General features: G+C 40.8%; 1 protein-coding gene across 44 annotated transcripts in view; it reads left to right on the forward strand.

Annotated features, from left to right (window-relative positions):
- Positions 1 to 14,479, forward strand: part of SORBS2 (sorbin and SH3 domain containing 2) — a 181,925-nt gene that overhangs the window by 98,997 nt on the left and 68,449 nt on the right. For 23 of the 44 annotated variants that reach the window (XM_033161252.1, XM_033161256.1, XM_033161261.1 and 20 more), the window contains 5 exons: positions 2,234 to 2,283; positions 5,717 to 5,809; positions 8,712 to 8,738; positions 11,025 to 11,149; positions 11,980 to 12,588. In XM_033161252.1, coding sequence (XP_033017143.1) covers positions 2,274 to 2,283; positions 5,717 to 5,809; positions 8,712 to 8,738; positions 11,025 to 11,149; positions 11,980 to 12,588 — 864 coding nt within the window. In that variant the 5' untranslated portion in view covers positions 2,234 to 2,273. The remainder of the gene's footprint in view (positions 1 to 2,233; positions 2,284 to 5,716; positions 5,810 to 8,711; positions 8,739 to 11,024; positions 11,150 to 11,979; positions 12,589 to 14,479) is intronic. The other 21 variants (XM_033161273.1, XM_033161278.1, XM_033161279.1 and 18 more) reach the window with 8 other exon arrangements.

Raw genomic sequence — 14,479 nt, forward strand, 5'->3', positions numbered from 1 at the left:
TCTTTTTTTGTAATAGGCATTGAAAACAGTACAATGAAGAGGCCCTGCCTAACATCAATCAACAGGTTCAAAATGAACACTAGGGACTCAGCACTTTATATACACTGTGATACCAGATGGCGCTGTGGAGTCCAGTCTTTTGCCAAAGGAATTCCCCTGTATAACGTTTACAACGCTAATGTGTCTAGATCCAGCCTAGATAGCACCTATAAAAGTTCCAGTTGCACAGATAGAAATGGTCCAGTGGCTGTGTATAATAGTTCAGTGGAGGCGAGTCCATTCAAAGCTCTGCACCCAACCACCTCAATCTACCCTTAGCACCACAAGTTCTTTGCTGGCTTCATACCTACAAGTTCAGAGGGTGGCACTGACTGTCAGCCTCCTCCTCCTTAGACCCAGTGTTGCCCTTGCAGAACTCATCAAAGGGAGAAACGGGAACAAAACTGCAATTAGTTGGTTCCAACCATCACTGGTCCTGGCTCCACCTGTAGCTGCATCTACTGTTGGCCTCCTGCCTTATGTTCTACCAGTCCCAATGGGCAGCAGCCAACACTGCAATAGTTGTCCCAAAGTGCCTGGATGCTAATAGGCTGAGGTAACCCAGAAGCAACACGCTTCTGACAAATCCCAAAATTCTATTCAAGGGGATGGGGGAGAATCCTTGATGGATGTAACATCACCGGTAGCACCTACCTGTGTTCCTGACACAGTTTTGCTTACTTCAGCACTATGTGCAATAAACAGAGTCACAACATCATCCGTAGTTAAAAGCAATTTTATCAGCCTTTAGATAGCATCGCTGTGTCTCCTTTTTAGTTGCTATTTCATGTCTTGTTTCCTGTTTGTTTGTGTATTCGTTTGTGTTTTGAATGCCATGGAGCATCAAGTCCCCAAACAGAATACCACAGATGCTGAAACCCTTCCAACTTCTTGGATTAATGTATTTATAATTTGCTTTCAGTGCATGTTAAGTATCTGGCTGGCTCGGTTGGGACCTGATTCAGCATTCCTTGCACTCAGTGATTTTTACTGTGTTGAATCGATGTCTTCAGAAGCAGTAATTCTTACACAGCCAATAGAAAGAACTGTCTGAGCCTAACCACATTCAAAATGCAACATTAGCGCTTGAAACATAATGTACACCTTGTAAAAACCAACATATGACCTCATGGTCTTTTTTTACAAAAGTACAAAACAGAGCCTTGGTCTCTGCTGTTTCTCCCCTCAATACAGTGGTACCTCAGGTTACATACGCTTCAGGTTACAGACTCCGCTAACCCAGAAATAACGCTTCAGGTTAAGAACTTTGCTTCAGGATAAGAACAGAAATTGTGCTCTGGCAGCGCAGCGGCAGCGGGAGGCCCCATTAGCTAAAGTGGTGCTTCAGGTTAAGAACAGTTTCAGGTTAAGAACGGACCTCCAGAACAAATTAAGTTCTTAACCCGAGGTACCACTGTACATTCACCTGATTGAGGGCTGCAGTGAGCAAGAAAGACCCTGCTGATTGTCCCACCCACAGTAGAAGCTAGGAGGGTGGTAACTTGAGAGAGGGCCTTACTGGTGGGGCATCCCTAGTTATGGAACTTGCTCCTGGTGGGGGGCATCACATCTTCCCCCACAGTTGACATTTTTAAGTGTAAGTGAAGACTTTACTATTTGTCCAGGCATTTGGATCATGAAAGCTGTACTGTTTTGTTGGCGTGACTACGGGGGGTTGTTGCTGCTACTGTTTATTTTATCAAAATTCTTTGGGTTTTATTTGATACTTATATGTTAAGTTGTGGTTTTGGTCTTTTATGTTATACTATTCAGGCTGAAGGGTTGCATATATTAAAAATTAAGTAAAAACTGTTCTAATAAATAAATGTCTTTAAACTATGGACAATTTTGGAAGTGTGAATTTAGACAATATACAATGCCGTTCCAGGAATGTTTCCTCAGAAATGCCATGCTGTGTTCTAGAGAATATTCTCCTTTTGGGATTGCAGCCCAAATAGGGTATCCTTTCCAGTTACGGACAAAGTTTAGATTAGAACCCAACAGAGGGTCAAACATCACAATTGCATTATGAATAGAAGCATATTGGGGGCCTACCACCACCCAATGAAAGCCAAATACAGCAATCATTGACGAGATGTAGTTACCAGTAACTCTCCTTTATCACCTCCACCACCACCTCAAAAACATTTTATGTCCTTGTGATAAATTAATAGATTGCTTTTGTATTTTATAGGAAAACTGAAGACTTCAACAGCAAATCATCCAGAGTCACAATGAATACAGGTATGCAATTTCTATGGTGGGGCAGAGGATATTAAGTTTAAACTCATTCATTAAGCATATTGTTCAAATGCAAGTAGAACTATCCTAATATGCTTCAAATAATAACTGTAAAAAAATGTAGATGACTTATCTATGTGTATCTACTTATACGTGCTGCTATGTATAAATATATGGATTTATACATGCATATGCATGTGTGTTCCATTTCAATATATTTTCTGGTACCGGTATTTAGTAAAATATATTGGGGCACAATGCACATGTACATAGTCCAACACAGTGGCATAAATCAATACACTTGTGTTTATGGTGTGCTGTTTAATTCTAAAATGATTGTACTGTGACTTACAGTGCAATCCCAGACATCAGAAGTAAGCTCCATTGAATTAAATGGGGCTTACTCTCAGGCAAGTTTGTATAGGATCACAGTCATACTTTGCTGAAAATTCGTATATTTATTGGTGCATTTTTAAACACCTATTCATATTCCTAAAATTCAGTTTAGGATACATTGCATACTTGCCTTTTGAGACATTAATCATGGGTCAGAAAATGTGGTAGTTAGCGATGATCATGAATCCTGTTTGGATTACCATATTTATGTATTTTAGAAAAATTATACTCTGCTTTTTTTTCACTGGGGGGGAGCTCAAATCAACTAACAATAGAGTGATAGAAATAATCAAGACACTATCAAAGGGGGTGATAAAATTATGATAGAATCATCCTAGAGAACAAGTTACCAGTTAAGCTTCTGCAAAAAAATAATAATCTTTTTATAGAGCTAAGTTTTCAGCAGATTCTGGAAGCCATAAATTGATGGAGTATTTCAGAGCATTGGCACCTTGACCAAAAAGATTGTGTTCCTTATACCCTCCCTCTGAACTTAAGTCAGCAGTGAACTTGAAGCAAGACCTCAAATGTTGATCAGTGTGTTTGCTTCTTTCTCAACCTTGGGTCTCCAGATGTTTGTTGGACTACAACTTCCACCATCCCTAACTAGCAGGACCAGTGGTCAGGGATGATGGGAGTTGTAAGCCAACAACACCTGGGGAACCAAGGTTGAGAATGGCTGTCCTACCTCTCTCTCTCTCTCTCTCTCTCTCTCACACACACACACACACACACACACTGGTGCAGTTTCTGCAATCCTACATCGCTGGGGGAGTGGCAACCATGTTGTAGCTGTAACATAAGAACTGGCCCAAATCCTATTGACTTCCAAGACAGAATCTAAGTATATCCTTAACACCGAGGAATAGCTTCTCTTAGTGGTGCCGCTATCTCCAGTGTGACTAACAGCACAATTCTAACAATGTCTGTTTAGAGGTAAGTCCCATTGAATCCAATGGGCCCCATTGGATTCAATGGGGGTTACTCCCAGGTAAGTGGGGTTAGTGTTGCACCCAAAATTGGCTAAAATCCAAGCATTTAAACTTAAAGTGAGTTGTTGTCCAAGCTGTGCATAAATCCTGGTGGCTTCTAAGCAGACAAAATTTCAAAGAATTTATATAGTGGAAGGACTCTTCACCACAAAATGTCTGGGCAATCTGCAGACTCACTGCCTTTTTTTCACAGATGGATAATGAATGGGTCAAACGCAATTTGCTAAAATAGATCTTTAGTGTCCTCCAATAAATATTTTAGGCAGGAATGTATGGGGAAAATATGTGTGATAAATGCATCTAATTTAAAAATGTTAAAGAAGCCAGCTGTTATATAATAAATGAAAGACATAAATACAAACCACAGCAAACATACACACAGCCCTCAGAGACTGCAAAAATCTTTGAGGCTTAACTTTGTTACTGTTAAATCATGATGATGCAAACTTCTTGCAGTTTATCCAATATGTTTCTGTAACGCAGCAGCAGGCAAAGGAAGACCACCCACAGTTTTGAAGAGCATTTTTTTGAACTTAACGATAGCATGCACTCTAGAGGCTTCCTTCTGCCACCATCACTGCTCCGTATTCCACCCACTTTTGATAGGAAGCCCACTCTTCAATGTACTGAATACTCAAATTAATGAATTTGCATGGATTCTTTCCTCTTAAAGTTACCTGCCCTTGGTGCTGAATAACCGTTGGCTTGCAGCAGCAGAGAATTTGTGATCAATTGAAGCTGGGCTTCCCTTTACCTTTAGCAGACATGCTCTGTGTAGACACATTCCTTGTCCTTGCATAGGATTAGGATTGATCACCACAACTCTTGAACTTCGTATAATTATGCAGTGAGAGATTGTGCCATGTAGTATGTGGGGTGTATAGTTGCCATGTATTTAAGACACCCAATATGAACTTCCTGTTATCGGCAGCTTTATTCTAAATTTGTCTCACAATAGATGCTCTCCTTCAGCTGACTACAAAGAGCATACATTCCCTGAGCTGGCAATTTTAAACATGGCCCACCATCATGTTGCTGACTTGGCTGTTCCCTTGCAAAGAACGGGCCACATAAATTACACCTGATTGAGCAGCTAGAAATTGCTGAGATGGGATTTTGATTGGATCCAATGCACGCAAAGGATGGTTGAGTTTTCTGCTGTCCCTTCAGCTATATTCTGCTTTGCAAGGCCCATCCAACCTTAGGAGCAAACTTACCCAGGATTGCCTGTTTCAGCAATGTGCAAATACCTTGGGGGTAGAGAGCACTACTGCCTGCAGTTTGGCCAAAAGCGCATGCAGACAACTTTGCAGTTAATAATGCCCCATGTATTTCAGGGAACAAAATGAATTCAGGACCTTTGTATTCATCATTGTCCATCCAGGGTATAGACACAGATGTCAAAGGGAAGATACAAAGAACTGCCAGACATTTAAAATGTGGCATTCTAGAGGATTGGAGTCTTCTCCCCACTCTGTACCACATTTAAATGAACTAAAAATGTTCTCTTTTATCTATCTAGCTTATCTGGAAGACACTTAGAAGGAGAGGGTCCTGTAACAACACAATTTAGTTTCTTCCTAGATATCTCCTGTTACACATAGGGGGAAGACACCAATTTTAGTAATCTGTACCAAAGTATTCCATGAATGAACATACCAAATCATACAACAAATCCTACTTTATGACTCAGATCTCTTTTAGGGCCACGCAGTGTGTTCTTTATTGAAAAAGTAATGTTCTGTCAATTTTGATCTTCCGTTTTAGTCTTTTTGTGGTGAGTTAGGTACACACAAGTGGTCTTTCCAGTACTGGAAAGCACATGATAAATCTATCTTGGCTTGGGTATTCTTTGGAATGGCAGTAATAATTAACTACAGCTTCCCCAGCTCTTCGGTATGTATGTACAAAACCCAGAAGATCAACAGCAATTTCTAACCGCATGAGTTCTATGTCCACATTTACATAGTTCACTTAACTCCACTTGATCTGTGTTGCATGTGCTTGCTCTCTCTATGTTGTGGGCCTGTGTCATTTTGTGCTTTCAGATAGTGGTGGGTGTGCTCGCAGACGTGCTGCCATGTCTGTCAAATTAACAGCCGTGAAGAGAGTTCAGAGTTCTCCAAACCTATTGACAGCAGGTATTAACTATTAACCATGGAATGTCCCACTTGGGTGCCATTGTGGCATGGTTTCTGTACAGTGTTGGAGCTGAATATAATGGTTGATAATGAATATGGCTGCAGCTGCTGCTCACAACTGTTATTACGAAATGTTTCTGTCCTGTTGATGTAAACTTAAGCTATGTCCTTGTGGGAACTTCCCAGGCATTCTGGGCTGTGTCTACTGAGAACTAGACCAGCAGTGCACATGCCTTAATTTGAAGAAGAGCTTATCTGGGCTCAGCCCCAGAACTTATTTTCCATACCAGAGCTCATGTGAAATAATAGCTTTTGAGTAGTGTGCAACCACATCATACTCAGAGTAGACCCATTGAAATAAATGGGCTTTCCTCCCCCACCCCCATTTGAGGGAGAGTGATCATGTGAGCTGGTGCCATAATCAAGCAGAGGTGTTCTTTAAAGAACAGAGGGGAGATATGGGGTATCCATCCACACTTCTACTATGCACTGATGTCTCTGGCAGTGTACGAACAATGGCACATAATTTTTTAAGTGGGACTAAGTTAGTAGTGCTAATTCATTTTTTCTATTTTATCACTGTGGTTGCTTAGCTAGAAACTGATTGAAATCCCTTGGGAATGGAAGAAGGAAAGTACCATAATATTCTCTATAAAATGACAGCGCAAGTGTCCTGTAACGCCAGTCAGTATATATTACAAGATATATGAATGCCAGGCCAAATTTTTATAGGAAGATGTTTTCATGCACCATCGCGAAATTGGAAGCAATGTAGCATTTACAATATCCGCAGTACTCTTCAGAATGCTGGGTTGAAATCCTTCCCTTTGGCTGTTAGAAAACATAAACCAGGTTTCAGAAATTAATGTGAGTTTGGCCATTGAATTTTACCCTTGGGTAAGTTTTGCTAAGTCAGTGCAGCTTACAGTTTTTAAAAGGTTTCCAATGCCAAAGTACCTGTAATAGAAACCATGTTGGACTTAAAGGTTTGTGTCCATTTTGCTATAAACATTTAAAAGTAGCTTTTTAAAGATTTGCATTTGGCAGTAGCCCGGGAAAATGAAGAATGTTAAGGTGACAACTCTCGCTTCGTCATCCTGGCCTTTCATCGTATACAGATTAATTATGCAATATAATGTAACGTACCTAGACGAATATTCATCAACAGAAACAGATCTCAGTAAAATTTCCAGCTACAAATCATTAGTGTTGTTAATAGCCACCTTAATTGTAAAGTTGAGAAAAGTCTTCTTACAATCTTATATTCAATTACAATAGCTCTGGAAAGCAACTAGAGAATGACATGGACTGAAAAAGAAGAATAGCATCATTTAATTTCTATCTAATAAAGCAGCAATAAAACTAATACAAAATAAAGCGGAACCACAGTAGCCCTGAAATCTAGCCTTCAGAAAGTGTGAATTAGTGGAGCCATAAGCATTGATTTATTTACCTGTGTTCCAGTCGCCCAAGTTATGCATAAGTAGCAGAAGAGAAGTGGAATTTCAGTTAATCAATGCATGTTTTGTAGCTCTTTACTAAGCGGGACGTGGGTGGCGCTGTGGATTAAACCACAGAGCCTAGGGCTTGCCAATCAGAAGGTTGGCGGTTCGAATCCCCATGACAGGGTGAGCTCCCGTTGCTCGGTCCCAGCTCCTGCCAACCTAGCAGTTTGAAAGCACACAGTGCAAGTAGATAAATAGGTACTGCTCCGGCGGGAAGGTAGACGGCGTTTCCGTGCACTGCTCTGGTTCGCCAGAAGCGGCTTAGTCATGCTGGCCACATGACCCAGAAGCTGTACACCAGCTCCCTCGGCCAATAAAGCGAGATGAGTGCCGCAACCCCAGAGTCGTCCAAGACTGGACCTAATGACCAGGGGTCCCTTTACCTTTTTACTAAGCTCACATAAGGAAATTTGCAGAGAGTAAATTTGATGCTGCCTCATGATGAACATGCCCTTTCAGCCTACAACTACTATCATAGAGCTGTTTTAAAGAGATTGATTCCAAAGAGCAGATCCTCTGCAATTGTCTATAAAATTTTCTCTAATGCATCTTAAAGCACCCTCGCATAATGAATCCAAAGCTAACAATGGAGCAGGGATTTCAATCAATTTCTATGAAGAAGGGCAGCATGGCAGGGGTTCATACATTGTCTATCAATAAGGTCACAGACAATGTTCTGACAATAGTAACCTTAGAATGCCTGCCTTAGTTTAATTTCCCCCTAACTTGTCCCAAAATGCTTTTAGTTACCTTGAGATTTGGATGGTTTTTTCTATTGCTGGCATCTCTTAAAACAAATTGACCTGGCAAGGTCATATTGGTCCAATTCCCCTGGTCTGCACATACGTTTATGATATTGGGTTGTTAATAAACCATAGGTAATGCTAGGTTAGGAAGGCACTGTGGTCATTATATCCTTCTGAACATAGAGGGAAAAGGAGTGTATGTGTCTGATGCTCACTTGTGTAGTGCTAAACTATGGTTTAATGTCTCATCCAAGCTGAACCAGTGTGAAATTGAAGCAAAAGTGCTGTTGTGTTGTGCTTGCTCACTCTTGTTATGGGCCACATAACTTTAATGAAGGTTAGAGGGCTCTTTGACCAAGCAAAAATGGCATAATGAGCCATTCAGCCTGATGCTGTGCATATTTACTTAGCAAAATTTACTTCAGAGCTCAGCAGTACTTATGCCCAACTTAAATGTGCTTAAGATTGTGGTCTTTAGGGGGGGAAAGATCCTTGGCTACATATGCCGGTATAGCAAGAGACATTAAAGTATGTGTGCCAATAATTTTTGGTAAGTGAATTACCCCTTGTCTACCACAGTGGTATCAAAGCATAAAGTAGGAATGCTAAGTGTACTTTCCACATATTAACTTTGATGTTCTCTTTCTTTAGGACTTGATTCTCAGTCACCAGATTCAGGTAAATAGGTTGCTGTTATTTTAAGCTGAATATAACAACGCTGTGAGTGGAATAAATAAGGCATGCATTTAAACCCTTTCCCCACTGTTTTTCTAGCCAAACTGTACTAATTTTGAGACTCTAAATCTTGAACTAAATACTTTTGATATGTGTGAAAGGCTTTCTTTTACATTTGCTGGCCTTTATATAATGGACGATAACCTAATTTTTGCTTTCTTAATGGCTTTTTTTAAATACAGACCACTCATCCAAAAAGACCCTACATTATATACCAACATTTCTATGTAATTTAGAGCAGAAAGCACTCATTATCTTCAGTTATGAAGTGGTAGCTAAACAGAAGAAATCTGTTCTTGCAGGTGTATAGCAGAAGGTTTTTAAGGTGCCAGTGGGCATAGAATGGGCAATTCTGTAACCTTACACCAGAAAGACTATACTGCTGCATGAGATATAATTTGGAACAGCTTTCAGTTAATAAGGGCTTTACTGGTCCTTTTAGCCAACAATAAAGCTGCTAGCTGCAGCGATCAGTCTAATCCTACCGCATCTCTTTTGGATAGCTTATAGTTCTGAATTTTTTCCATCTTCCTAAAGGAAGCCAAGTATATACGCTTTGTGTTTCTTCACCTCTCTAAGTCGGTGTTTGCCAAGCATCTGAGCCAAAGGGAAACTATACCCTTACACCCAAATCACTGTTTGGAGGTAGAACACAGGCTCTGCATGCAAAAGGTCCTAAATTCAAACCTAAAGCACTGCAAATATGACTGGGGAAGATTCCTGCCTGACACCCTTGATTGCTGCTGCCAATTGGTATGCACACTGCTGAGCTGTGTGGACCAATGGTTTGATTCAGCAGGAAGCATCTTCCTATGACAAAATTTAAATTTGGAAATATAAGCTTTGTTCCAACTTATACCTGTTGTTCAATGAATGCCACAGAAATGCCATGAAAAAATACCAGCCCTGTGAGTTTTCCCTAGGAATATTCAACATATGACATATCATTGTGCTGCAAGTTTTCCTCACCCCACTCCATGCCATTGACTGCTGCTTCTGCAGCACAAGGAATCCATAGATCTCTTGAGTATCATTTAGTGGCCAAACAAGTAATGGGAGCAGCCATTTTTGCTGGAAGCTACATCTAGGAGGCTTGTACAAATGGAGTACCCATGCATTCTCCTGAAGTGACTGAGGGCAGATGCATGTAAAAAACAGACCAAGTGTGGCAAATAAGTAAACGACATTATTATGGATTGGAGCATCTGAGAATGTTGTTCCGATTTGAGCATTTATTTATTTTTTAGTGTTACCTGAAGAATCTAGAACTAGCCTTTCCTCTCCCAACAATTATAATTCATGTGTGGGATTTATCTCATTTTATGCACACAGCTACTTTAAAGCATAGATTTGGCTGAAGAGTACTGATTTGCCCAGGGCCCCCTAGTTAAGCTTCATAATCCAGAGGCAATTGGGACCTGGACTCCTCACTTGCCAGGCATATACAGCTACACTATATTTACGGTGCAATCTCATACATATACCCTAATTTCAAGTGCCCTTGAATTCAGTGGGTAAATTGGGTAAAAGACTTTGGGATTAAGAGACTGATATAAAGAAAAACAATAGAAAGCAACACCATCATGAAATCCTGACCTAGTCAGGAGCACAGCAGCGTTGCTTCTGGCTTCCCAGGCATTTTATACATATTTATTATAAAAACAACATAGCCTGTGCCTGTAGGCCTACAGTCCATTAGGATTTTTTTTCAGCCATAACGTACTGGAACTCAGTTCCAGCACCTCTCAGGTGGGCGCCATTAAAAGAGAACAAGGGAGGTGAGTTCTGGGACCTCTTTTTCTAGAAAAATAGCACAGGGCATGATTTAAAGCAGGGGAGGATAGAGAGGGAACAGCAAAACAAGCAACAACAGGCACTCCCCCCCCCATAAAGTCACATTAATGACCAGAATGCCTAACCACTTAGGAAGATAGTTATGGAGAAGAAGATCCAAATGGCAATTGGTTCCAACTGAGCCAATGGAATGGGCTGGCACCTGTCCACCATCTTCCTCTGCTGTAGTCTGGCAGAATGGCTGCAAATAGTATGAATGTACCCTTTGTTATTGGCGTATGTGCGTTATATCCCTTAGACTTCTTTCATGTTTGTGCCACATCATCTATATTATGTTGATTCCAGTCACTGTAGAGCTCATTTCAGTTACTTGACATAATCAAAGCAAAGCTTTTGTCAGAAATAAAATTGCTTGGATTTCTTTTCATATAAAAGCTTGGAGATCATTTAACAGTGGGAGTAGAGAAACACTGAATGGCGACACTAGCAGCTCCTCTCTTGCAGCAAAAGGCTTTCGAAGTGTCCGGCCAAACCTACAAGAAAAGAGATCGCCAGCTCAGGTAAAATGGCAGATATGCAGACTCACACTCTGAGATTATATGAAATTCTAAAGTTTAATACTGTGATTTCGTGAAGTAAGGAGATGCAGTTTCCATTTGATGATTGCTTTTTGGGTGCTTTCCTGACATTATTGCATTGGTTTGTAGTATGACCTCTGTTTTGGCTATGCATACAAATAGTGGTTTGGATGCACAGCTGCTGCTTCACTCATGCACTGAATTCCTTTCAAGGAATAAAGCACAGCTATGCATTGTTCATCAGGTTAAAACATATGCCTGGTGTTGGAACAACAGCACAGTTTATTTTTTGTAGCCCGAAGTATAGAGTTTGACTTAAATTTGAAACATTTATCCATTCTACAAATTACTTAAGATACTTTCCCCCGCACATGCACACACACACACACACACACTGTTTCTATTACTGTAGACCAGAAAATTTAAGGGTCTATACATTAATTTCCTTCAGAACAGTCTGTTGGTTCCAGTGATCTATCTTGTTAATTTTCATCTCTATAATTTAAAGGTGATAACTAGCAATATTGATCCCAAGAGGGGGATGCTTCATATTAATGGGTCAGTATTGACCTCACAGTGAATTTGCAATTAATATACGCATCCTGGCTTTCCAAACATCAAAATAAAATGTTTACAATCTGGAATGACGAAGAATGTTGAGGCCTGATTCAAAACCATTGGCTGGATTTGTGTCGGTATCTCTATTTAAGAAGTGACACGTTTTATCTCTGTTTACTTTCCTGCTAATGTTTTGCTTTCTCTCTTTCTCCTGTAATATTTATTTTGTTGCGTGGATGCTTTTGGCACCCAAGGGCCCCCCACTTCCTCCTAGGAAAGAAAGTTTGAGCAGATCTGGAATAACTAGTCACAAGAAGGGCGAAATTAACTCCCGGTCCATAACAACCAAACAAACTAAGAAATCTCCTGATGCCGACCACTGTACTAACAAGGAGTTTATACGGAGGGCAGTTTATTCTAAAAAATCTAACAGCAGTGTGTCCTACACACACAAAACCACTAAGCCACTGGCCTCTGTTTACAGCACAAAAACAATAGCTGGAATTAGAACAAGTTTCCGCCAAGGCCACAAACAACCAGGTCAAAAACGTAGAGTTTCTGCCCTGAAATTAACTAGGGCACGAAGTGCATCTAGTAGTATTCCTTCTTGTACACAGCAGCAGCCTGTGCCTGTTGAAGCATCAGCAACTCCACGGAGGCCTGTCTCACCTGCTTGTAACCCAGTACCTGAGATACACAAAGCATCTCTTTCCATTCAGATAGCTCCCATCCCTGATAATAAAGCGGCGCCTGAAAGCCAACAACATCCACCTAGGCTTTCTCCAGACGCTTCAGAGACGCCTCCAAACAATACGCAACAAATGTCTACAGTTCCTTCCGCACAGTCCACAGAATGCAATGTGGTATATTATGTTTCTCTCTTGTTTATTTTAGATCTTTCCTGTGTCACCTAACCTTTTTCTCTTTAGTCTACTCACCTGGCTCTGAGTAGTGGTTTACACTTCCTGGGTAAAACTACCTGAGACACCATATTGAAAACAGTGTTGCTGTTTGTTTATTTTTTTATTGGTTTTGAAAGGTGTTTATGGCCTGCCTTAGTACACAGAGAGAGGGAAGGAACAAGTGATGTTCAGGTACCTATTAAGTGCACACTTTATTGCCTGTGTCCTAGGTGTTGCAAAATTCAGTTCTGTAGGGAAGGCAGTCTGAGTGACACCTGAATAACACTGCTTGGAGGTATTGAAATCCTAAATCTGGGATCCAGAGAGGCATGTTCTCTCTTCTATGTGTGCATGGCTTCAATCCCCACTTACCCCACCTTCCTCCTACAGACCCACCCATCCTAAAAAAAAAAAAACCTGTCTCCAAAGGTTAGGAAACACACCAGCATAGCATTCCATTAAGTACAAGGGGCTGAACAAAAAAATAAATAAATCAGGAAACCCTTCAACCCTGCCCACCTCTGTGCACACAAAAGTCCTTTGCACATGTGTGCCAGTCTACCTGGATTCCAGCTGTTGTGCTTGTTTTGCCATGGTAAGAACTCTGTGATTGTTCTTCACAGATTAAATTCTTGTTTAATTACACCAAAAGCACATAAAGTGGCTGTACAAGATGCATCTAAATCCAGCCCTTAGTGGTGCACAGATACAAGGCTTCCACAACAAAGGCAGAAGACTGAGCTGTTACTAGGCGCTTGAATTGCTAGGGATATTGGCATTAATTACATCTTGAGTGAGTGTATTCAGACTTGACACAAGGCTGCTCTGATGGCCATGCTCCTTAGAGGCTCTGCTGTTTAAAGCACAAGTTTGAAAAAGCACCCCTATGTTAATCAGAGGGGTTATCCCTGCCCCCGCACCCCCCCTAGTCGCCCATAAGATATGCCTCACTAGAAACAGGATCATTGAACAAGGCCAGCCGTTCTGATGTCTTCAGCAATGTTTATTATTTTTGATGGCACTCTTTGGTGTACAAAATGCAAGCAACGGAACGGTATGGCTAACAGAAAAATATTCCATAAAGAGTCCAATTCCAAAAGGATAAAATACTCTGATGAGTGACACATCAGAGGAGGAGGAGTAACAGTGTGGTATTGTTGTTTCTGTCTGGTCTAATGACTTGCCGGACACCAGTGCTCGATTGTGGTGATATGGAGAGGGTGCTATTTAATGTTTGAGCCAAGAAATGCAACTGTCTCAGAGCTGATATGAGGATTTATAATATAATTCCATTAGGATCGGCAAATGCTGTACAGCACCCTGGAATCTGATCTGATCAAGGTTGCTATAGAACTGTTTTATTTATATATTTTAAAAATGAGTTACCATAAATCATTATACAGACAGAGCTATGGGAAAGCTAAACAATTGTTACAACTGTATTAATATTAGCACAGGTGTTGTTTTTATTAATCAGAATAAAAGTGGATAGTTTGGTTGTCATGTTCGTGTCCTGAATCCCTAAAATGTGAAAGCCCAGGATCCAAAATGGCTCCAACTAGTTTTGTGTGCCATGGTGCAGGGAGCATAAAACTGGCATTTGCCCAAAGGGGGGGGGGAGAGACCTGGCTCAACATGGGAAACAGCTTTTGAAGCTGACTTCAGTTTCAAAAATAATCTTCAAATCCCATAGGACAGTTTGGATCCCAGCCAAGATGGAAGATGGAGGCAACCAAAGCATATGTGCCAATCTGCAGAGGGGCTTTTAAATGAGCAAGAGGGTGATTAGTTTGGGCAGCTGACAGAGCTGAGCATTCTTTGCCATTCTGCCTCTGCTCTGAGAAACTGGAAT

This window comes from Lacerta agilis, chromosome 9, assembly GCF_009819535.1.
Source record: "Lacerta agilis isolate rLacAgi1 chromosome 9, rLacAgi1.pri, whole genome shotgun sequence".
Classification (NCBI taxonomy): domain Eukaryota; kingdom Metazoa; phylum Chordata; class Lepidosauria; order Squamata; family Lacertidae; genus Lacerta; species Lacerta agilis.